This window comes from Mus caroli, unplaced genomic scaffold (assembly GCF_978045245.1).
Source record: "Mus caroli unplaced genomic scaffold, Mus_caroli_1 scaffold_2, whole genome shotgun sequence".
Taxonomy (NCBI): Eukaryota; Metazoa; Chordata; class Mammalia; order Rodentia; family Muridae; genus Mus; species Mus caroli.
Window position 1 is genome coordinate 156,821,527 of NW_028227257.1, and position 26,161 is coordinate 156,847,687.

Here is a 26,161-nt window from a genome sequence, read left to right on the forward strand (position 1 = left end):
TTAGTGAGTCCAGCTCTGTTTGACCCAGTGCTTGTGCCCACATCTACCTGGGTGGGTGGAAGCAAGGTGCAGGGGCAAAAGAACTGAGCAAGAGAACATGTTTTACAGAGACAGGACTGGGGCAAGATAGTAGTAGTGCTTTTAACCACAGATGCACATTATAATGGAAAGAACTTTAAAACCTTTATGGAAGTCTAGAACAATAAGAGGTAATGTTTTAATGGTGTGCATCACTACTTGTACACATTCAGTTGTGTTGCCCAGGGAAGAATTGTTCAAGCTGAGTTAAATGATCTGTTTATGATTTATCAGGCAGTATCCTCACCCTTCAAGGACAAACCATTGTACCCCAACATAGTTTAAATAGATCTAGTCATTTTAAAAACTGTTCATTCACTCAGGATTCTAATTACTTTCCTAGTGTATTCAGATCTACACAGCAGTCAGTTGTTGAGAGATCAAAGCTATTAGCTGTTGAGGCAAATGTCATTGTGAGGCCTCTGCTTTCCAAATGCAAGGAGTTGATATTACAAATGTGTGAAAGCCTGGTATGAATCAGGCCAATGGCTGGAAATGAGGCATTCTAGGTTTTATACACTGTGGCACAGCACCCTATTTATCAGGCATGATGTCTTATAGGTTGGACCACTTCAGTCTTAGAGGACATCCTTATACCACTCCAATCCCACCTACTTTGGAGTATGCATTATTTTGTTGCTTCTTCATCTATGAAAGGAGATAATGTTGGTCCTGTTTACCTTTCAGTATGAAAATACCACAGATCAAACAAATGATAATATATTAGAGGTTTGATGTTTTAAGAGGAAGAGTTCTAACCAACCCTCCACCTCCATGCTGAGTTTAAGACTTTATATCTAAATTGAAGTTAATGTTGTAATATTCTCCCTTTTTTGATGTGAGGAAGATGGGTTTGCCAGTCTTGGAGGAGGCAATATAGTGGCCAGGGAAAGCCACTGATTCAAAGGTGGATGTTCCACCTGTACGGGTGTGGTAAAACAGGAATGGCTTCATTGGCTCAGGGTGGTGGTACAAATCCAAAATCTTCTCTTCCTACATGTGAGAGAGAGAATATTCATGAACAAAGATAGACACTACTGATAGGCAAAGTTATTTTTCCACAGACACTAAATATTCTCAAGTTCAAGGAAGCCTCTCTTACAACAGGATAAGAAAGAGACATTTCAGGGGTGAGGAATTCAGCTCAGTGGTAGAAAATGCCTAGCAAGTGCAAGGCCCTGAGTTCAGTCTCCACTAACTCTCCTTCCCCTGCCCCCCCCAAAAAAAAACAAGAAAGAAAGAAAGAAAGAAAGAAAGAAAGAAAGAGAAAAGAAGAAAGGAAGGACAGAAGGAAAAGAGAAAGAAAGAAGGAAAATAAATAGAAAGGAAAGGAAGGAACAAATGAAGGAAGGAAGGAGAGAAGGAGGGAAGGAAGGAGAGAAGGCAGGATTCAAGTCTCCCTGCTGATCATTGTCTCTTTTCTGGTTTTTCCCTTCACTACTAAACACCTTCTAAATTTGCTCATTACTGACTTAACATTCTGCTCAGCAGAGATTCGTTGACTGTTCAAAAAGTGAAAATCTGCCTTCTTATCTATCTCCCAAACCTCTTCAGTCATCTTCTCTTCCAGTTCCAGCTCCCTGAGGAAGCTGAAGTGACTGGACCAGAACTTCTCCAAACTACCCACTGACTGGGCACAAGTCAGCTATACCTCTGCCTCCCTACCTGAGAAGGACTAGACAATGACTTCTCTCCACTCACACGTCCAAGGATTTCCTGTAGCCATCCTTCCTGCTTTCATAGGCACTGTCCATTTTTGCTTTCTCTGCTCAGTTATTCTTATCTGTATATTTGCTTTCATCTTAGTAGGCTTGGCACTAAGTGACAGACAAATGCTAAGAGAAAAAAATCATTGGTGATTATCCATTGTGTCAACCACCTAAGACAGTTACAGTGTCATGTAATGATAGCATGGCCTTAGGAGACCACTGTATATGAAGTCCATTGTTAGTCAAAATGTTCTTTTGTGCCACATAAGTGTATTTTAATGATTCAAGCCTACTGTCAGTTCTTCCTTAACAGAAATCCCTCAAGATGGCTGCCAAAATCTGCTGTCTGGTTTTTCTTTTGAAACTCACTCCATGTAAGCAACCTTTTCATCTCTACCACTTGTCTCATTAAGTTCCCCCCCAAAGCCCACACATTATCAATGACCAATTTCTGAGGGCAAAAGTCCTACAGAAGAATGACTTAGCAAAGGCAGGGCAAACTTTGGGATGTAGCCATATTTACTCTGTCCACAAATCTTGTTGCTGACACTTAAAACTATTTCCAGAATCTACCCCCACCAACTCCATCATCATCCCAGAACCATCAAACCACACCCAGCTTACCATATATAGCCTCCAGAGGACTTTTACTCTTGATCCCTGCAATGCCTGATCAACCTAATTCGTCAGATGATCCATTTCAGACCTAAGTTGTTTTGGGTCACTCTGTTCAAAGCATCCCAGGTTTCTCCTTTCACTTAGATGGAGTGGCCAAGTCCTGGCAAGTCTTTTTCTGGTCTTGGTTCAGTGTCTTCACTGGTCCCTGGACTTACCCTCAGATGCTGATGAAATTCCCTGCTTCCTGCTCTCTCCTAAAGTTGTTCTTGGGCAATGACACCTACCATGCTTTTTACTGCCTGACTCCACATTGTTTCTGCTGCTCCTAGGCTCTGCCCTGACTGGATTGGCTTTTTACTGAACTTGTTTTGTTTTGCTTTGCTTTGTTTTTCCTATGACATGTGATACCCTTTACCATATCACAAATGCACTACTATATTTATCATGTGTATGTCTCTCCTCCTTCTAGAATCCAGGCTGTACAAGGGCAGAGCTCTCTGCCATTCTCTTCAAAGATAGCCCATGTACTCATATGGTGCAATTAAGTTCTTGCACATTTGCTGAGTTAAATTAGATTGAATTGAATAAAGCTAATTAAAGTGAAGTTTATGGAGTAAGAAGAGATATATGTAACACATATCCTTACATACAAACAAAATGATATCTATTTATATACATTTCTATATATGAATACACACACAAAAAATTATCTTGAGAGATTTAGGAATTGGAACAGCAAAGATTAACATTTCAGAAAAGCTTAAGGAAGGGTCATTGAGCAGGTAATACAAGAGAAAGAGCATAATTATAAAGTGGGATATTGTACCAAAAATTTTTCCTAGAATGAAAGGCCAATAAGTAATTAAATAATGGAAGGACAGAAAGTGTGGCAATTACATAAGATAGTGTAGAATACAGAGGGGAGGCCAAAGACTTCCACTGATTAGTGAATAAGAATTCTGAAATGAGAAATAAAGGAGAATTAGGGAGAGAGGATACTCGAATGTCCACAATGACTGCAGACATCTTAACATTTAAGAAAGACAAATATTCTAAACTAGGAGAGTCCAGATAAAGTGTTTTATATGTCCATTTTTTAAAATTTTACTTTAGGGGAAAAAGAAGGTCATTTGCTTACGATGCTAAGCTATAGTCCATTACTCTGAAGTCAAAGAGGGACCTGAGGCATCTACCTAGTCACACCACATCTAAGAACATGCCTACTTGCTTGCCTGTTCCTGGCTATATTTCTCCATTCTTCTACAGTTTAGGAACCCCTGCCTGAGGAATAGTACTGTTTACAGTGGGCTTGGTCTTCCCATGTCAATTAATCTAACCAAGGCTGTCTTATACAAGACATGCTTACATTTTAAAAGGAGCTAGAAATAAGCATGCTTAGAAAATAACATTTCTTCTTTTTTATTGTAACATTTGATCTCCTGTCAAATAAATCATATAAAGATACACAGGCTGGAAAGGAATCTAAGAGAGGGGGAAATGAAAAGGGTGGCAACTAGGTGGGGGAAGAAAAACGTCAGTGTGACATGAAATAGAGAGGAGATGGAGGAGAGTTTGGTATGAGGGTAAAGGAGGGAGCTGAGGTGTGGAGAATCTATTACAATATGCTTTGTTAAAAAATGTCGCCAGGCGATAGTGGTGCACGCCTTTAACCCCAGCACTTTGGAGGCAGAGGCAGGTGGATTTCTGTGTTGGAGGCCAGCCTGGTCTACAGAGTGAGTTCCAGGACAGCCAGGGCTATACAGAGAAACCCTGTCTCAAAAAACCAGTAAATAAATAAATAAATAAATAAATAAATAAATAAAGCCACATGAAACCCACTGTTTTATATGCTAACTTAAAGATAAAAAAATGTAAGAGAAGAAACATAGTTTTTAATGGTATTTTTCTGGGTCACTGACCTTTAGCAGCAAAATGGGGTGTCCATTAACTTCCTCACAAAACAGGCATTTATCTGGATTCTGAATTCCCAAATAAATGGCAATCCCTTTGTCCTGTTCAAGAGACTCTGGGTACTTGCATGGGAGGATAGTCACGGTGACTATAAAAATAAAAAGATAACAGTTTCTTTTCGAAGCCACCAAGACAGAATGCTCTGATAGTTCTGATTTAGCAGAGTAGCATTTGCCAGGTGAGGTCAGAAGACACTTGTAGAATGCAATCCCTGCAACCTAGATCAACCAAGTGGTCCTCCACCTATCCATCCTGACCTAGCTGTTGGGGCAGGAGCTACATTCTCATACCCATGTTTGAACACCTGGTGGCAGTCGCTCCTATCCTAAGTGGCTCCTCTGAGTCATGGAGAACTCTTGCACCATTAGCAAAGTTTGCCTAATGGGATGTTGAAATTTCTCTGTCTTTTAATTCTTTTAGAATGCCATATAGAACATACATATATCCCCCTTCCAAAGTACAGATCAGCTGCTTTAGATCTATGGTACAAGTTCCTCATGCCTGAGAAGGCTCTTCCACCCATAGTGACTGCATTATCTTAGTCTGGGACAATCCTCTCCCGGACTTCTCTTCCTAGGCAGATGTAAAACTCTGCCTCATCCTGGTGGCCCCCATTGAAAGCTAAGCTTGGTTTTGGCACATAATTAGACATATTTTGGTGGTACAGAGTATTGATTTACTACATACATGTGCCAAAGGACAATGATGAAACCAGGGTAATCAGTATATGCTCCAGGTCATATATTTAACATTAATCTGTGGTCAAACAATCCAGGAGCTCTCTTCTCACTACTATTTACCATGGCTATCCTGCTGCACAAAAGGATACTAATGCTTTCCCTTAACAAAGTCTGTGCAGTGCAATGAGCAAAGCAGTAACAGATGACCACTGACCTGGGGTTACTCTGTGGCTTCGGGGAACTGTCACAAGGGCCTGATTACGAAAGATCCACACCTGCTGGTCCAAGTCAAAAACCTCCCCAAAGTCAGGAGTTTCTCTTCCTGTTTGAATGAAAACAAACGTGAAGTTTAAGTTTCAGGAAGAGGAAGAGAGATGATTACCTAATTCCAAGCGCAATAACGACCAGGGGTTTATAGGAGAGAGATTACCTAACTCCAGACCCATAGTGCAATGAAGACCAGTTGTTTATATCTCCAAACTGGCAGCTTTTTTGGTAACCTTTCAGCACAGACTTTCTTTGTAGTAAATCTCTGGGAAACAAAGGCTACCTAGGGTGATTACTGATCCAAGGGACAAACCAGAAAACCAGAGTAAAAAGCAGCTCCACAGTTCATATGTACTGAGACCCAGCTGCTCTTGTTTGTGCTAGTGGTCTTCACCCTCCAAAAAATAAAGGCCTAGTGGTATATGGGCACCTTATTGCATGCTAAGAGCCATACCTGAGACGTGTGTAGGAAATGGGTGTTTAGAAAACATAGCTGAAGATACAAATAGCCCAGCTCTCTAGTGTTCCATCTCAACATCACTTCCATATATAATGGTTTTTTTCATTGTTTTCCATCGTGATCTTGTTCTGGTGCCTGAGGGAGAAGACAGCAGGAAGAAGACAAACCTCAGGAACATTTGTAACACTTTCTAAGACCCTGGTTTCTCAGGGTCTCAATCAGGACAGAGAGTTGAAATGCATAGCCAGACATGATGCTCTTGTCAGAAAAGCTAAACTACATCCTGGGAAAAAAATCTTAAGGCATTGGAGATGGAAGCGCAGGCAGAATTCTCCTTACAGAAATCCTAATAACATTATCTCCCTACAAGTTTCAGACCATAAATAGCATTTGGCATTTAACATTAACCCAGTCTCCAATTCCCCAGAAACCCTTCCCCTTCACTGTCATATCTTACTGCCTAAGGCAAGGGAGGTCTTCATGTTGGGCAGTTCAGCTAGAATCCTAACAATTCAGAAGTGAAAGACAGAGGGTCACTCACAGAGCTCTCACAGGATTGCTCACAGGATCACTCACAGCAAGACAGATCTGTCCATTCACTGAACCCTGAACTGCAGAAAGCTCCACACTCAGAGGCACACTCAAAGGGTTTTGTAGGTTTGTAGGTACCTGGCAAGAAAGAGTCCTTATGGAAAGTCTAGAAGAACAAATCCCAGCTTGGGCAGCTCCCAGGTGTAATGATGGCTTCCGAATCAGTCTGGGTCCTTTATCTGGGTGACTACCAGAGGCACCAGCTTCTTTTATGGGGTGTGGCAAATGTACAGCAAGTAAGACATCCAGTTCCTCCTGCCAGAACTGTGCTTCTGGGAAGTTCAGGTGAAGAAATCTCAGAGTCAGCATGAGTCTGCATGACTTGTCTGAGCTCCTTAAGAATTGTAGGCAGCCCAGCCCCATAGGTCAGTCACCAGGAAACAGACCTAATGACAAACTGTAGGTTTCTACAGATTGTGGAATTTCCCCCAGAGATTAGCTAACCTGATATGTCAGTTTGATGTTAGACCCCAAATTCTGGGAACACAAATTATAGGGATGGCTTTTGGAACTTGGACATCCAAAATTCTGCTCTGGCATCTTAATAGTCTCCCTTATCCCCTTTTCTTCCTTTCCACCTGGATCAAATTCTTTCTTTGGAGGAATATGGTCTTGTGTTGCCTTAGAAAAAAGTGTAAAGATGAATTGAGAATCAGATTTGGTGCCTGTCACCTCTCTTGCGTTCCTTCCATTATTCCATTAGTCAAAATGTCCTCTTCTTTGGGATGGTCACCATAAAGAAGCATCAAAAAACATACCATCTGCCTGCCAAATCCACTGGTACTCTGTTTCAGTCAGAATCCAATTTGGACCCAAGAAAATGTTATAAAAGAATCAGACTGCAGAAGAATTTGCACTATGATTTTAAATGAAGGGAATCAAGGACTAGAAATTGAGCTTACCTCTACAGAAAGGCTTGGGGATACTAAAGAATAAAATGAAACATGAGTTCTATCTATAAAGAATTATAGATAGTAGCAGTTGTAGAATGGGAGGAAAAAAGAAAACAAAAAAACAAACCACAGGAGCTCAAATGAAGAATCTTGTGACTGATGCCTTAGGAAATCCTAAGGTAGTACAGGTGCACGAACTGATGGCACTTAAGACTGGTATGCAAGCTTCTGGTCCACTCCAGCACTGGGGGTCCTTGTCCTCGGAGTCTCCGGACACACGCAAGGACCCCCCCCCCCACGGGATCTTAAGACCTCTAGTGAGTGGAACACAGCATCTGCTCCAATCCAATTGTGCGGGATCTGAGACTGCATTAACTAGGGAAGCAGATAACCCGGCCTGATCAGGGGCACAAGCCCCTTCCGGTCCACTCCAGCACCAGGGTTCCTTGCGCATGGAGTTTCTGGACACCCCCAAGGTCCTCACAGAACCCTCAACGGGATCTTAAGACCTCTGGTGAGTGGAACACAACTTTTGCCAGGAGGCAGGTTCGAACACCAGATACCTGGGCACCTTCACTGCAAGAGGAGAGCTTGCCTGCAGAGAGTACTCTGACCACTGAAACTAAGGAGAGAGCTAGTCTCCCGGGTCTGCTGATAGAGGCTAACATAATCACCTGAGGAACAAGCTCTAACCAGAGACAACTATAACAACTAGCTCCAGAGATTACCAGATGGGGAAAGGCAAACATAAAAATCCTACTAACAGAAACCAAGACCACTCACCATCATCAGAACGCAGCACTCCCACCCCACCTAGTCCTGGGCACCCCAACACACCCAAAAAGCTAGACCTGGATTTAAAAGCATATCTCATGATGATGGTAGAGAACATCAAGAAGGACTTAATAACTCACTTAAAGAAATACAGGAGAACACAGCTAAACAGGTAGAAGAACTTAAAGAAGAAACACAAAAATCCGTTAAAGAATGGCAGGAAAACACAACCAAACAGGTGATAGAATTGAATAAAACCAGCCAAGACCTAAAAAGGGAAGTAGACACAATAAAGAAAACCCAAAGTGAGACAATGCTGGAGATAGAAACCCTAGGAAAGAAATCTGGAACTATAGATGTGAGCATCAGCAACAAAATACAAGAGATGGGAGAGGGAATCTTAGGTGCAGAAGATTCCATAGAGAACATCGACACAACAATCAAAGAAAATACAAATTGCAAAAGGATCCCAACTCAAAACATCCAGGAAATCCAGGACACAAAGAGAAGACCAAACCTTCCGGATAATAGGAGTTGATGAGAATGAAGATTTTCAACTTAAAGGGCCAGCAAATGTTTTCAACAAAATTATAGAAGAAAACTTCCCAAACCTAAAGAATGACATGCCCATGAACATATAAGAAGCCTACAGAACTCCAAATAGACTGGACCAGAAAAGAAATCTCTCCCAAAACATAATAATCAGAACAACAAATGCACTAAATAAAGAGAGAATATTAAAAGCAGTAAGGGGAAAAGGTCAAGTAACATATAAAGGCAGGCCTATCAGAATTACACCAGACTTTTCACCAGAAATTATGAAAGCCAGAAGAGCCTGGACAGATGTTATACAGACACTAAGAGAACACAAATGCCAGCCCAGGCTACTATACCCGGCCAAACTCTCAATTACCATAGATGTAGAAACCAAAGTATTCCACGACAAAACCAAATTCACACATTATCTTTCCATGAATCCAGACCTTCAAAGGATAATAACAGAAAAAAAAAACCAAAACCAATACAAAGACGGAAATCATGCCCTAGAAAAAGCAAGAAAGTAATCCCTCAACAAATCAAAAAGAAGACAGCCACAAGAACAGAATGCCAACTCTAACAACAAACATAAAAGGAAGCAACAATTACTTTTCCTTAATATCTCTTAATATCAATGGACTCAATTCCCTCAATAAAAAGACATAGACTAACAACTGGCTACATAAACAGGATCCAACATTCTGCTCCTTACAGGAAACCCATCTCAGGGAAAAAGACAGATACTACCTCAGAGTGAAAGGCTGGAAAACAATTTTCCAAGCAAATGGTCTGAAGAAACAAGCTGGAGTAGCCATTCTAATATCGAATAAAATTGACTTCCAACCCAAAATTATCAAAAAAGACAAGGAGGGACACTTCATACTCATCAAAGGTAAAATCCTCCAAGAGGAACTCTCAATTCTGAATATCTATGCTCCAAATGCAAGGGCAGCCACATTCATTAAAGACACTTTAGTAAAGCTCAAAGCACACATTGCACCTCACACAATAATAGTGGGAGACTTTAACACACCACTTTCATCAATGGACAGATCGTGGAAACAGAAACTAAACAGGGACACAGTGAAACTAATAGAAGTTATGAAACAAATGGACTTAACAGATATCTACAGAACATTTTATCCTAAAACAAAAGGACATATCATCTTCTCAGCACCTCAAGGGACCTTCTCCAAAACTGACCATATAATTGGTCACAAAACAGGCCCAACAGATACAAAAATATTGAAATGGTCCCATGCATCCTATCAGACCACCATGGACTAAGGCTGATCTTCAATAACAGCATAAATAATGGAAAGCCACCATTCACATGGAAACTGAACAACACACTTCTCAATGATACCTTGGTCAAGGAAGGAATAAAGAAAGAAATTAAAGAATTTTAGAGTTTAATGAAAATGAAGCCACAACATACCTAAACCTATGGGACACAATGAAAGCATTTCTAAGAGGGAAACTCATAGCTCTGAGTGCCTCCAAAAGGAAACTAGAGAGAGCACACACTAGCAGCTTGACAACACATCTAAATGCTCTAGAAAAAAAAGGAAGCAAATTCAGCCAAGAGGAGTAGATGGCAGGAAATAATCAAACTCAGGGGCAAAATCAACCCAGTGGAAACAAGAAGAACTATTCAAAGAATTAACTAAATGAGGAGTTGGTTCTTTGAGAAAATCAACAAGATAGATAAACCCTTAGCTAGACTCACTAGAGGGCACAGGGACAGCATCCTAATTAACAAAATCAGAAATGAAAAGGGAGACATAACAACAGATCCTGAAGAAATCCAAAACACCATCAGATCCTTCTACAAAAGGCTATACTCAACAAAACTGGAAACCCTGGACGAAATGGACAAATTTCTAGACAGATACTAGGTACCAAATTTAAATCAGGATCAAGTTAACGATCTTAACAGTCCCATATCCCCTAAAGAAATAGAAACAGTCATTAATAGTCTCCCAGCCAAAAAAAAGCCCAGGACCAGATGGGTTTAGTGCAGAGTTCTATCATACCTTCAAAGAAGATCTAATTCCAGTACTGCACAGTATATTCCACAAAATAGAAGTAGAAGGTACTCTACCCAACTCATTCTATGAAGCCACAATTACTCTGATACCTAAACCACAGAAAGATCCAACAAAGATAGAGAACTTCAGACCAATTTCCCTTATGAATATTGATGCAAAAATACTCAAAATAATTCTCACTAACCGAATCCAAGAATACATTAAAGCAATCATCGATCCTGACCAAGTAGGTTTTATTCCAGGGATGCTGGGATGGTTTAATATACGGAAACATAATCCATTATATAACATCAACATAATCCATCAACATAATCCATTATAAAACAAACTCAAAGACAAAAACCACATGATCATCTCGTTAGATGAGGAAAAAGCATTCGACAAGATCCAACAGCCATTCATGATAAAAGTCTTGGAAAGATCAGGAATTCAAGGCCCATACCTAAACATGATAAAAGCAATCTACAGCAAACCAGTAGCCAACATCAAAGTAAATGGTGAGAAGCTGGAAGCAATCCCACTAAAATCAGGGACTAGACAAGGCTGCCCACTTTCTCCCTACCTATTCAACATAGTACTTGAAGTCCTAGCCAGAGCAATTCGACAACAAAAGGAAATCAAGGGATACAAATGGGAAAAGATGAATTCAAAATATCACTTTTTGCAGATGATATGATAGTATATATAAGTGACCCTAAAAATTCCACCTAAATAGAACTCCTAAACCTGATAAACAGCTTCGGTGAAGTAGCTGGATATAAAATTAACTCAAACAAGTCAATGGTCTTTCTCTACACAAAGAATAAACAGGCTGAGAAAGAAATTAGGGAAACAGCACCCTTCTCAGTAGTCATAAATAATATAAAATTTCTTGGCGTGAACTTAGGAAGTGAAAGATCTCTTTGATAAGAACATCAAGTCTCTGAAGAAAGAAATTAAAGAAGATCTCAGAAGTTGGAAAGATCTCCCATGCTCATGGATTGGCAGGATCAACATTGTAAAAATGGCTATCTTGCCAAAAGCAATCTACAGATTCAATGCAATCCCCATCAAAATTACAACTCAATTCTTCAACGAATTAGAAAGAGCAATCTACAACTTCATCTGGAACAACAAAAAACCTAGGATAGCAAAAACTCTTCTCAAGGATAAAAGAACCTCTGGTGGAATCACCATGCCTGACCTAAAGCTGTACTACAGAGCAATTGTGATAAAAACAGCATGGTACTGGTATAGTGACAGGCAAGTAGACCAATGGAATAGAAGTGAAGACCCAGAAATGAACCCACACACCTATGGTCACTTGATCTTCGACGAGGGAGCAAAAACCATCCAGTGGAAAAAAGACAGCATTTTCAACAAATGGTGCTGGCACAACTGGTTGTTAACATGTAGAAGAATGCGAATCCATTCCTATCTCCTTGTACTAAGGTCAAATCTAAGTTGATCAAGGAACTCCACAGAAAACTAGAGACACTGAAACTTATAGAGGAGAAAGTGGGGAAAAGCCTCGAAGATATGGGCACAGGGGAAAAATTGCTGAATAGAACAGCAATGGCCGGTGCTGTAAGATCGAGAATTGACAAATGGGACCTCATGAAACTGCAAAACTTCTGCAAGGCAAAAGACATCGTCAATAAGACAAAAAGGCCACCAACAGATTGGGAAAGGATCTTTACCTATCCTAAATCAGATAGGGGACTAATATCCAATATATATAAAGAACTCAAGAAGGTGGACTCCAGAAAATCAAATAACCCCATTAAAATTGGGGCTCAGAAGTAAACAAAGAATTCTCACCTGAGGAACACTGAATGGCCGAGGAGCACCTGAAAAAAGGTTCAACATCCTTAATCATCAGAGAAATGCAAATCAAAACAACCTTGAGATTCCATCTCACAGCAGTCAGTATGGCTAAGATAAAAAATTCAGGTGACAGCAGATGCTGGCGCGGATGTGGAGAAAGAGGAACACTCCTCCATTGTTGGTGGGATTGCAAGCTTCTACAACCCCTCTGCAAATCTGTCTGGTGGTTCCTCAGAAAATTGCACATTGTAATACCGGAGGATCCCGCAATACATCTCCTGGGCATATATCCAGAAAGTGTCCCAACCAGTAAGAAGGATACATGCTCCACTATGTTCATAGCAGCCTTATTTATAATAGCCAGAAGCTGGAAAGAACCCAGATGCCCCTCAACAGAGGAATGGATACAAAAAATGTAGTACATTTACACAATGGTGTACTACTCAGCTATTAAAAGGAATGAATTTATGAAAATTTCTAGGCAAATGGTTGGACCTGTAGGGCATCATCCTGAGTGAGGTAACACAATCACAAAAGAACTCAAATGATATGTACTCACTGATTAGTGGATATTAGCCCAGTAACTTAGTATACCCTAGATATAAGATACAATTTGCAAAACACATCAAACTGAAGAAGAACAAAACCAAAGTGTGGAGACTTTGCCCCTTCTTAGAATTGGAAACAATCACCCATGCAAGGAGTTACAGAGACAAAGTTTAGAGCTGAGACAAAGGGATGGACCATCTAGAGACTGCTATATCCAGGGATCCATCCCATAATCAGCCTCCAAACGCTGACACCATTGCGTACACTAGCAAGATTTTGCTGAAAGGACCCTGATATAGCTGTCTCTTGTGAGACTATGCCGGGGCCTAGCAAACACAGAAGTGGATGCTCACAATCACCTATTGGATGGATCACAGGGCTCCCAATGGAGGAGCTAGAGAAAGTATCCAAGGAGCTAAAGCGATCTGCAACCCTATAGGTGGAACAACATTATGAACTAACCAGTGTCCCGGAGCTCTTGACTCTAGGTGCATATGTATCAAAAGATGGCCTAGTCGGCCATCACTGGAAAGAAAGGCCCATTGGACACGCAAACTTTATATGCCCCAGTTCAGGGGAACGCCAGGGCCAAAAAGTGTGAATGGGTGGGTAGGGGAGTGGGCGGGAGGATATTCGGGACTTTTGGGATAGCAATGGAAATGTAATTGAGGAAAATACGTAATAAAAAATATTTAAAAAATAAATAAAATAAAACACACAAAAAAATGGTATGCATAAAGCATATCAATTGATTTCTCAGTGTCAGATGGCCAGCCTAACATACATACAAGTAACACTGAAAGACTCTAAGACTCCCAAGGGGAGACACCCACTCAAGCCTCGGGACAGCCGCGCACCCAAGAAGACACTGGGACTAAACTTAAGATGTAGAGAGTAAGATTTAATACAGCAGCAACAAGAAAGCACATAAAAAGCACATAAACCAGAGCTCCATAAAGCAACAGCAAGCAAATACATGAACTAGAGCTCTGGGGTCGAAACCCACACACCCAGCATGGTGTAGAGGAGATTCGACAACCGGCCCAAACTTTTCACAAGCTTTTATAGGAAGGAGGCAAGGGGGGAGCAGGGCAGGGAAAATACAGGTTTTACGTCACTAAGAGATTCAGCCAAGGGTTTTTTTCAAAGTGCTTTTTGCAACGCGTCCCACACTTTGGCCATGTACTTGATTCATTGGAACTGAGGTTTTTACTCACACCCTTATCTCAAAAATGTCCCTGGCACAGTCCTTAGTTGGGAGGGGTTGGACTCCGGTGTGAGAGTTCAGAATGTACTCTGGGGTGAGAGTTCTGGTGGTCAGTAATTTTCCTCTTTCATTCCCCACTCCTTCTAGTGAGTAATTCTAATCTTAGAATTTCAGAAGTCTATATTTTTATGCGGAGTATACTGCATTTACTCTATTTTAACATGGGAACAAAAACAGAATAAGAAGCATTAGTAAACAGAACTAGGCAGGGGCCCTTTTAGCGAGGCTTGAGGGTCTGGGCATGATGTAGGTGCACGTAGATCAGATCTCTGGCTGGAACTGGTGAGATGTCCTTGGGGTACCCAGCTCATTCACTGTCTCAGCTGTTGGGATCCCTGGAGCAATGTCGTCCGCGTACTCAGTCCGATTTTTCCCAGTTGTGACCAGACCACCTGCAAGCCTTTTAACTTAGCATACAGATCATTATTATAACATCATAGGTTTAAACACATCATTTAAGACTATAATGGGCATAGGAGTCTCATAAAGGATAAAACTGAATCAAGAGGAAGTATTTCTAGTACGTTTAAGTAGGGCATAGGGAAGGAACACCAAGTCTGTGCCAGTCTCTACGATTAATTTTGTCAAGGTCTGTCTTAGAGTTTTAAACTAATTTTTATCTATCCTGAGCTCTGAGGTCTATACACACAATGTAATTTTTATTTGACCTCTAAATACTTGGCCACACCCTGACTTACCTGGGCAACAAAGCAGGGCTATTATCTGACACTATTGCTTTTGGCACTCTGAACCTTGGAAAAATTTTTTTCAATAATCTTCTTGATGACTATGTGAGCAGTCTCATTTATCCATTTTGAGAACGTTTTTTCTCAGTAAAGTTTATTTCTCAGTTGATGTCAGGTCTGTCTTTTCAAGGGAGGACTAGTTTTCTTTCTTTCAGTTTTTACCATTTTATACAGGGTTTCTTTTACCAGTCTTAATTTGTCTATAACTTGATAGTCTTCAGACTGCCAGGATCATTGCTCTTTGGGATGCCTGTTTTTGGCGGTTAGATCTGCCATCTGATTTCTTTTGTTCACAGCATCTTAGGTCTTTTTCTGTAGATGTCAACAGCTCTCTTTGTCTGTATATTGTTCCATACAGTGGCAAAAGCATACCTGCTGTCAGTGTAGACTTTTCTTTCGTCATTTATAGAGCTTGTATCAAAGCCACAAGTTCAGCTTTTTGGGCTGAAGTCCCTTCAGGGAGGCTGCTGGCCTAGATCACTTGCTTTCTGTCCACCGCTGCACTGCTATCCCCGCCTTCCGCTTATCTTAGTCAAATCTGGCAAAGCCAGAGCGGGGGCTGCAAGCAGTGCTGCCTTTATGCTGTCAAAGGCTTTTTGGTGTTTTTCAGTCCAGGTGAATGGGACTTTTTTTCTGCAAAAGCCCGCCGTCCCCAGAAACTCACGTACTTAGCGCGGGCTGGTGGGGGTTGGGATCAGCATCACAGTCTTTTTCTTGGCTTCGGTGAGCCACCGCTTTCCTTCCCGGAGGGTGTACCCTAGGTAGGTCACCTCGGTGCGACATAGCTGGGCTTTCTTAGCCGATACCCGATACCCCAACTCACCCAGTTCATTCAGGAGCTTCTAGGAGGGCCAGAATTTTTTCTTTGTCTTTGCTGTCTCTGCCTTTAGCCAACCGCAGGGCTTGGGTTAGTGCCAGGAGTTCAGCCTTCTGAGCCGAAGTTCCTTCCGCCAGAATGTCAGAGCAGTGATGAGTAGGTGAAGACTCAGCAGGTTAGCAGAAGAAGCGAAGGTCACTTGTTCTGTCAACAAAAAGCTCTGATAATGTGTCCATCAGTCAGGGGAACAATTGGATCATGTTTTCCAGAGCATTAGTCAGCCATCGGTCAGGGGGCTGAACCACACTTTTAGGGCATGTGCCAAGTTTTGTCTCAGAGTCAGTTTATCTGCGTCCTTGACCAGAAGCCACTATGTGCAGACAAGCAGGTCATCTTACAGTCACCAGGTCTAATTTTCACAAGTATGCCACCGGTCTTTTTCAGGGTCCCAATCTCTGAGTAAGAACCTCTTTGGCAATACTTTTGTTCTCAGTCACATCTAGGAGTCCCAAAGTTGGGACAACATTAGGGCAGTCTCAATAGCATCTAAGGCCATCCAAGGTTGTTCTTTATTTTTTTATACGAAGGGCTGTTTATCTTTTTAATTCAGCAAAACCTGGAATCCACAGTCTGCAAAGGCCTGCAGTGTCCAGGAACCTTTTAAACTTGCTTTGCACTGGTCAGTGGAGGAATATGAAACACAGTCTCTTTTTAGCTGCTTCAACAGGTAGACCACCAGTCTCTTTTAAGGACTCAGCTTCTGTGTTAGCACCCCTTCTGCTTTTTCTTTACTTTCAGCCACAAACAGGTGAAGGGTTTGGTCATGGGGGGGGGGGGCTCCTCTTTTTTTGTTAGGGCAGTCTCTCACTCAGTGCTCTTTTTCTTTAACAGATAACAGTAAACACTTTGATCTTCAGCCAAAAGCTTGCTTTTGTTGCCGGGTACTAAGTTTTCTAGCTTCCCTGACTTTTGTGGCCGGCATTTTATTTTTCTTATCTTTTTTAAAAAAATTTTCTGGCTCCCTGTTTTTTAACTGCAATGGAGATCTCATCTAATGTCTCTCTCTATATATATATATCTTTTTTGTTCCTCTTTTTTGTCTTTGCTTACTTTGAATGTTATTTAATTATTACATCTATATTCTGTCACTTAACTTTTTTCATAGTTCGACTACCCTGATTTATTTTTCTGTCTTACAGCACATTTCTGATTCTGACTCTGGGTCTCTGTAACAAGAGACAGAATACAGGGGACAGGGGAATGAGAAGCAACCAGGGAACCTGTGGCCACAAACTCCTGGGAGTGGCAAACACTGGCAGGGAGGGGGAAGGCGGCAGAGTCAGCTATTTAACTACTTGATAGACACCCAGTGCTCTCTGCACTGTTTTCCCGGTGCTCTCTGCACTGTCTTCCCGCATGGCTTGAGCCCTTGGAGGCGGCGGCGGCGGGGGAGTGAGCACAAAGGAGTGTGGGCATGCACCCTTGCGCAGACTCTGGGGGGAGCCAAATGAGGGACGATGGCTGTAGTCAGCCCCTCCCCAGCTGTGGCAGGCTTTATGGCCACTCTAGGGCTCCAGGTGGGACCGACAGGCTGCCGCATTCGCCATTAGCATCTCGCAACTCGCTCACGGGGCACAGACAGCCTCTGCTGCTGCTGTGCCTGCAGAACTCAGAACCTCAGCGCCACTGTTGCTATTAAAGCCCTAACTGCGCCGCCAAGGCCGGAAATTTTTAGCCCAGCTCTGCATTTCAGAGCTCTTTTGAGCAGTCTGGGACTCACCAGCACTGAGTTTTTTTTCCTTTTAAAACCATTGCTGACTAATTCTGTCCTGACGTCAGTCCAAGTCTACAGTCGACAAAGGGTTAACACACACACACACACACACACACACACAAGTCTGTCACGTGACAAAAACACAACCAGCCAAACGCCACTTTCTGAAGGGGTCGGATTCCACATTGACTCCTTTTCCTGACGGGGGTGGGATTCCACATCCACTCCCGCTCTGGCAGAGAGAACACTCTCTCTCTCTTTCACTCTGCCAGGCAACAGCCAGGTCTTTTTGACTGTTCTGTACCCTGGGCACTCCTTTCAGGGTCTCCCTTGGAACATCTTTTTGGGGTGCAGACTGTGAGGCCATAGACAGTCGTCCTCCCACAGCCACTAGGGTCCTTACGGTCCACAGTGGCAGCTGCCAGAATAAACCCACAATCTCAGAATACACAAATGCAGCAGTTCCACACCTACACACCCAGCAGATTGTCCCATTTCTAGAATAATAGCAGACACAACAAGAGCAGACACAAGACTTGAGACAAACAGAAAAAACCAAAGCACGAGGTGGGACTCGAACCCACGATCTCGCAACCTGAAGCACGAGGTGGGACTCGAACCCACGATCTCGCACAGATTGAGACCCACCCGGTCTCCAGAGGGGTCCACTAAGCGTCCTTAGTCCTCCCTTTGTCCTCCTGGGACGTCTCCCAGGGCGCACAGACGGTGGACACCTGGACACGTCTGTCCTTATCCACAGCCCGCGCTCCTACCCGGAACGCGGTCTCACTGTGCACATTGCACACTGAGCGTCTGCAAAACCGAAACTGCGATCGCACCAGATACAGAACAGCCTACCTGGCCTCTCAGAAACTAACAGAACACAGACACCAGACCAAAGCAGAACAGTAAATCTTACTTCTGAGTGGGTCCAGGACTTCTGGGTGGTCGCGCTGATTCCCGGCCAATGCACCAAATGAAAGACTCTAAGACTCCCAAGGGGAGACACCCACTCAAGCTTCGGGACAGCCGCGCACCCAAGAAGACACTGGGACTAAACTTAAGATGTAGAGAGTAAGATTTAATACAGCAGCAACAAGAAAGCACATAAAAAGCACATAAACCAGAGCTCCATAAAGCAACAGCAAGCAAATACATGAACTAGAGCTCTGGGGTCGAAACCCACACACCCAGCATGGTGTAGAGGAGATTCGACAACCGGCCCAAACTTTTCACAAGCTTTTATAGGAAGGAGGCAAGGGGGGAGCAGGGCAGGGAAAATACAGGTTTTACGTCACTAAGAGATTCAGCCAAGGGTTTTTTTCAAAGTGCTTTTTGCAACGCGTCCCACACTTTGGCCATGTACTTGATTCATTGGAACTGAGGTTTTTACTCACACCCTTATCTCAAAAATGTCCCTGGCACAGTCCTTAGTTGGGAGGGGTTGGACTCCGGTGTGAGAGTTCAGAATGTACTCTGGGGTGAGAGTTCTGGTGGTCAGTAATTTTCCTCTTTCAACACATATACTGAACAGCTTATATTTAAGGATATATATATACGTATATACAATAACAATGAGAAGAGGGGCTAAGAATTTGAAGAAGAGCCAGCTGGGATATATGGGAGGGTTCAGAGGAAGGAAAAGGAAGGGAATATGTAACCATAATCTCAAAACCAAAAAAAGTTAAAAGGCAAATGGAATCTGGTGGATTCCCAGATCGTGGAGATGGGGGAAGCGTCAGGGATGTGCAGAAGACTTATAGAGCACACCTCCAAGGGAAATAGTTTTATGCATTTAAAAGCCTTTGTATATAGCTTGAATTTTCCATGGCTAAAAGAAATTTGTAAAAGCCTGTGTAGTCTGTTATGTGTCTTTAAGTTCAGCCTTTGGATCCACATTTCTGACCCTTCAACAGAATTCTAGCTTTTAGATAAGACAGTCCTTTCCAAAATTGCCATTCTCAAGTCACCAATTAAACTTTAGTCTGGATCTCAAAGGAGAGAGAAGTGAGAGGAAATGGGAATGTGAAAAAAACAAATTAGCACTGAGGGTGATCATGTGGAGAGACAGGAAGCCAAAAAGGAGGGAGGAGCCAATCTGACTTTTTTTTTTTTTTTAAAGTTCCAGTGGGCTTTTATTGAGATAAATTAACAAAAAGAAATAATCAAGATTTTACCAACCATTTTTTTCTGAATGAACCATGTATATAACTCCTTAAAGACTCAGGTCCATAGACTTGTACATACACTGTAACACATCTCAACAAAAACAGACCCTCTCCACTGGAACATTTGCCAATTAAACGGAAAGCCAATTTTCCCTTTCCCCAAATGTTTTCAAATTTTTAAGTTCCTACTGCTCAAAGTGGAACTGGTCCCTTGTGACTAGGGACATTGGAATTTTCTTACTTTTACTAAACAAAAAATTGTTTTTTTTTTTCTAATTTGTTTTGTTTCAAAAAAGGGAAGTGACTTTGTATTCTCCAGCATCCCTCCCCAAGAACCACTGGTTAAAATACAGCAGCCTGCAGCTTACTAACCCAGGCCCACCCGTCCCTTGCCCTGCCCAGCTCTGTCTACTGGAGATTTAAATACACTTCTGTTGGAGTCTGTCAGCTGTAGAGGGGCAGAGTCCAGGCCAGGTTAGCTCCCTCTGACCTCATATCTGTTACAACCCTTGGACACTTAACTCTTTATTCCAAAGATGAGTTTTTACATTAGAGAAGAAAATAGATTTGCTTTGGGAGTTTTAAAAAACTATCTTTATGAATATAAAGTAGAACTACAAACTCACCAAAGTCCACATAAATTCACCCAAAATCTGACTTACTTCACCTCTCATGAGGCCAATAATTTTGCCTGACAAAGTTATTTGGCAAGAAAATTATTCCACAGTAACAATTTTTTTTTTTTTTTTTTTTTGAGACAGGGTTTCTCTGTATAGCCCTGGCTGTCCTGGAACTCACTTTGTAGACCAGGCTGGCCTTGAACTCAGAAATCCGCCTGCCTCTGCCTCCGGAGTGCTGGGATTAAAGGCGTGCGCCACCACGCCCGGCATCCACAGTAACAATTTTAAAGATACACAGAGAGTTGAAAAAAAAAAAAAGTATCCAATTAAAATAACATGGCTTAATTCCCACAAACTTATTTCATCCTTTTGTTACTCATCTAAAGGTCAGGAGTGTGTGTGTGGCTAAAGGCAGTTTCCCATGAGGTTATGAGCTTCCAAAGTGTTTCTAAATCCTTAGTGCAAACACCCTCCCTTTTGGGACACAGTACCCTCCCCTCCCACCCCTATTAAAAAAAAAAAAAAAACCCTAAACCAAATGATCAGCGTGAGATGTTTTGTTTCCAACATGTCACTCCAAGCTCTGTGCTGTGCTCTGTTCTCACCGAGCACGATGGTGTCCAGCACAAAGCAGGTGGTCAAGGAAAGATGCCCTCATCTCATTCTGAAAACAAGTATGACAACCACCCACCCCACCCCACCCCACCCCACCCCACTGGGCCAACCAATTGTTATGATGCTGGTGCCCATCTGGAAATAATTTAGAGCTACTTAGGTTTTCCTTTCCAGGAAAAACATTTTATGGTAAATGTATTCCATTCCTAAGAAAGTTTCTTTCATGTTCAGAACACTACGGGAGAGAAAAAATCAGGCCCTGAGCAGCAAGGTGTGTAACAGTCTGTAACTTATTACACAGCTACATGACCAGAGGCTAAAAGCATTGAGGTGGATATTAAAAATAGGACATAGTTTTTAACGAAATGAACTACTGGAGAAAACCAAAACATAACCATTACTTTAAAAATTACTGGAAAGAACCTGAAAGACAATTTCCAATAGTAGCAATATTTCTTATTAAGAGGGATTAAAAAGGATAAAAAGAAAAAAACAACCAACCAGGCTTTGACCTGGTCAGTAGGGCATCTTCCCATTAACAACAGCTCAAGTGAGCTAAGCACCACCCCAGCATCACCTCTTCAGATAGCGATCTCCCGGGTGGGTGCCCAGCTGTCCAAGTGCCACCCTCAGCAGAGGCTGTACTTCAGAACATTCCCCCATGGAGTCTGTGCTTTAAGAGGGACTCATAGGCATGCGGCACCTGGCAGAGCAGTCCAAGCTTGGCAAGAGACTGCACTTTGTTGATCACCCACTTGCCCTCTGGCGAGATAGCAGATTGCATTTGTACTCCTTTCCTGCTCATGTTGCCCTACAGGGCGATCCCTTATCTCGCCAAAGGCAGGAAGGAGGAGAGCTGCATCGGTACAAGGGCAAGATCTGTTGGTCAAAATAAAGAGTTTTTAAGACCCCACTCCCACCCTCCCTAAAAAAGTGACTTCCTTATTAATTTGGTTTGTTTTGTAGCCAACACTTGTCTGGACTTGCCTTTGGGGGGTTGTACCGTGCAGCTCCTGCTACAGTTGTTACAGAGTCAGGGTTATCTCGGATAAGGAGGCATCTGTAGGATTTTGATCCCCCCCCCCAAATTTGGGATAAGTCACAAATAGCTTTGCTTTAGAACTAGGCAAAGTCAAAGCAACTTTGAATAACTGACTCCTCTCTTCAGGCGAGTTAAGCATGGAAGCAGACTCGACATACCTTGTCACAGTTTTAAGGTTTTCAAAGTGATGGAATATGAAAATCAAGTTTTTTAAAAAAATGTTGTTTTTTGCTTTTTTTTGTTCCCTAGATGCCTCCTGACCTAGTATACTGGGTTAAAAGGGAATTAAAAACATTTTTTAAAAAAAAGTTCACTGGTTGATTCACCTCCCTCCTTTTGCCTGGAGATCAGGCCAAACATCAAGCGTGTTGGGAGGGGCACAGTTTAAAGCAACACTGCCCAGCTAAAGCATCTGCCAGCGATTTACAACGCAAAACGACAGACAGCAACTCTTAGTGCAGCACAGAGGCAGCAAGCAGCTTTCTGCAGCTTGGAAGTTAACGACTCTCACGGGCTGCCCCTTCCTGCAAAAATGTATTTATCAAGGTAGGCAGAGGGCGCTGCTCACACACAACAGGAGTGGCCGCGGATAACTAGGCTCCACAACGGCCAAGCCCGCCGAGGCTGCACTGGCTGGTCGGGTGACATAAAAATCCACGCTCCACACACTCTCCTCTAAGACTGCACTCTGTACACTTCTCACACTCCAAGGAAGAGTCATCTTTGTTCCCCTTTGCAGAACTTGGGAAGTTCCTCAAACTTTAGGACAGGAGAGCCAAACCACAGAGCTTCCCCCTCAGGGACCACAGCCTTGCAAAGCTCCCTTGCTGTCAGCTAAGACCGCTGCCTGTGCATTCATTACAAGAGCAGTGTGGCCGGGGCTTCTGGGCCCTTTTCCAACACAGGGCCTGCAGAGGTCTGCTTCCTACAGTTAGAGGCCAAAGCACGTTTTAGAATTTAGTGTTGCAGAAAACTGAGCCCCTCTCATCTTTAGCTGCTCCCATAATCATTCTAATACCCTAATCCCAGCAACCTTCATCTAATATATATATATATATATATATATATATTTATATTGGTTTGTTTTGTATATATATATATATATATATATATATATCCCCCACGGGTCAAGCTCTGCCACAGAGGAAAGAGGGTCAAGGCTCCCTCTGACAAGTCTTTTTTTTAATTAGGTATTTTCTTCATTTACATTTCCAATGCTATCCCCAAAGTCCCCCATGTCCCCCCCACTCCCCTACCCACCCACTCCCACTTCTTGGCCCTGGCGTTCCCCTGTACTGAGGCATATAAAGTTTGCAAGACCAATGGGCCTCTCTTTCCACTGATGGCCGACTAGGCCATCTTCTGATACATATGCAGCTAGAGACACAAGCTCTGGGGGTACTGGTTAGTTCATATTGTTGTTCCACCTATAGGGTTGCAGATCCCTTTAGCTCCGTGAGATTCTACCGATAGGTCTTTACAGCGAGTGCCTTCCTGCTCATGGGCAGGTGTGAGCCAGTGTAGTGTTCTACTGTTAGAGCATAGAGGCTTATCATCTGGCTCTTGCAGGGAGAGGCTGCTCTTTCCTTTGGGATCGATGATGGTGCGTCTACTCAGCCCGGAAGAAAATTTTACTTGGTATTTTTTTTTAATACATGTATGTACAGTGTGGATGGACTGCAGTTGTGAATCAACTCCTCCATATAAAGAAAAGGAAAATGGCGCTACCATCACTAGTCCACCTTCCGGCCCTGGGCGTGAGAACTGGTAGAACAGGAAGTGAGACTTCAACTTGAAACCAAAAGAAATAAAGGCAAAGAAATAAAAAAGAAAATAGAACATGACTGTTGATTCCTTGGGCTGTGTGTAAAGATGATATTCTTAATGGTCTTGTAGCATAAGGCACTTTGCACAGATAAGTAATAAGCTTTTCAGGCTTAAAAATGGATGAATAATCAGGGAGAAGTTGAAATGCAGTAGAGTCAGATAGTGGAGAATTTTAGACAGGTGCACGTGTTCACCAAAATTCTTCTCCTTTTTAGGGTTTCTCCCCTTCTTTTCTTTTCCTCCTTCCTCATCCACTTTCCCTAGAAATCATCTTTAAAAACCAGCAGTTAGTGCAACGAATGTTCAGTCAGCACACAGTGCAAACAAGTGGAACAAAAAAGTTCTATGCCTTCTTTTCAGTTTTTCTTCACCAGTTTAAAAAAATGTCTGAGCTCTTATATAACTCTTCATAGTTCCAAAATAAAGATGAAAAAACCCACAAAGAGAAGAGCACTCCCCCCACCCCCAAAATGATGTGCCACAGATCCAAAGAGCCTTCTGTAGTTTGTTAAAGCATGCTTGTTACGGTTTCTCATCTTCTGCAGGCTCACTGTGGTATTCTACCACATACAGGCTCTTGATGCTTGGGATGTGTTTGATCTCTGTCCTCAGCTGCTCCTCAATACTCTTCAGGTTGAAGCGATCATCATATGTGATCAAGTTGATGGCTAAGCCAAGATGACCAAAGCTACCTGATCTTCCAATACAATGGAGATAGGTCTCTGTCATCTTTGGGAAGTCAAATTTTATTACCACATTCACAGCTTGTAAATCAATACCTCGGGTAAATGGATCAGTGCAAACAGGATTGCGGCATAAGCCATTTCGGAAATCATGAAAGACGTGATTTCGATGTTCCTGCCTCATTTTAGCATGGATATAAAAGCAAGAGTAACCCAGCTGATAAATCTTCTTGGCCAGTAATTCAGCTCTGAGAAGAGTTGCAGAAAGTGATGGAATGGTTTATCTGAAGCCTGGAGAAAAGTGTATTGAGGCAGTGCACTTTTTGGCACTCCGTTACATATGTGTAGTACTGAGTTACTCCTTTCAGAGTTAGTTCCTCCATCAGGTTTATCTCGTAGGGTTTTTGCAGATGGGAATTCATAAACTTTTGTACACTAAGAGAGAAAGTAGCGGATATAGTAAAATCTGCCTATTTTTAGGTAGTGTGAGAATAATATCCTCCATTATCTGCACAAAATCCTGTGACAATAATTTATCTGCCTCATCCAACACTGTCATCTGGACATGATCAACCTTTTCTACGCCTTTCTTAATAAGATCCAGGATTCTGCCAGGGGTAGCAATCACTACATGCACTGGATCATCAAGCCTCATTATGTCATCCCGTAAATTAGTTCCTCCTGTGGTTGCCATCACTTTGGCCCCTCCCATGTGTTTGCAAACCTGGATGCAAATCTGACTGACCTGTAGAGCAAGTTCTCTAGTGGGAACAATCACCATTGCTTGAATATTGTCCTTCTTCAGGTCCAGCCGTTCAAGTAAGGGGATGAGGTAGGCACCGCTTTTGCCTGTTCCATTTTTTGCTCTAGCTAAGATATCCCCTACCAGATAAAGCAATGGGAATGCTCTCCTCCTGAATAGAAGATGGTTTTTTCCCAGCCCATTTCAAAAATTCCCATTAGCAACTCTCGTTTCAAACAGTAATCTTCAAACTCATTTCCTTTTGTGGAGGTCACATCCAGAGTTTTGATTCTTAGACCCTTTGGAGGGAGCTTTAATGTCTTTCCAGTCATCACCAGGTCATCGTTTATAACGTAAGTTCAGTGGCTTCAACAAACTCTTCTGGCCTTTATGAACACCAGACATGCTTAATAGTGGCGGCCATGCTCTGGGCTTGCCGCGGAGTGCCGTTATTGATTGTGTTGGTGTTCTTCAACTGGTTCATCTGTGGCTGTGGCTGTGTGCCCCCTCCTCCTGGGCCAGCACTGGCCTTCACAGGGCCCCTCAGCTGGCCGTTCTGACTGGACAGACCCATGATGACAGGGTTCTCTGTTCTGGCCGTGCTTATGCTTTGTTAGCTGCACAGGTGTCTCTTTCAAACTTCAAACTTTTCAAAGTCAGTAGAGAAACTGTTATAACAGTTTATGAGGCTCTCCAAAATGAAGAGATAAGTAAGTCCTGCTCAATAATATGAGTCCTTTATTGCAGTTCAGGCAAGCACCTGTAAGTCTCTCAATGGTGAGCAGAAGTAGTTAACTTGCTTTCATGCACCGAATCAATTTTTTATTTTTTTAAAGCCCTCTAATAAGCTTGAATTATATCTGAATTCATTCACTT

General features: G+C 42.4%; 1 protein-coding gene and 1 pseudogene across 2 annotated transcripts; both read right to left on the bottom strand.

The window, feature by feature from the left end:
• Positions 1-183: 183 nt before the first annotated feature.
• On the bottom strand, positions 184-21,954 carry LOC110290072 (interleukin-36 gamma). Of its 2 annotated transcripts, XM_085835124.1 has the most exons (6): positions 21,569-21,954; positions 6,453-6,646; positions 5,778-5,918; positions 5,271-5,378; positions 4,325-4,464; positions 184-1,071 (listed from the first exon to the last, which is right to left on the bottom strand). In XM_085835124.1, exons 3-6 carry the CDS (start codon positions 5,812-5,814, stop codon positions 862-864), a joined length of 495 nt encoding a protein of 164 aa, XP_085691250.1. In that variant the 5' UTR covers positions 5,815-5,918; positions 6,453-6,646; positions 21,569-21,954; the 3' UTR covers positions 184-861. The 2 variants fall into 2 exon arrangements, with proteins under 2 accessions (XP_085691250.1, XP_085691251.1); XM_085835125.1 differs by lacking the exon at positions 6,453-6,646.
• Positions 21,955-24,382: 2,428 nt separating this feature from the next.
• LOC110306858 (putative ATP-dependent RNA helicase DDX6) lies at positions 24,383-25,859 on the bottom strand (annotated as a pseudogene).
• Between the last annotated feature and the right edge of the window lie 302 nt (positions 25,860-26,161).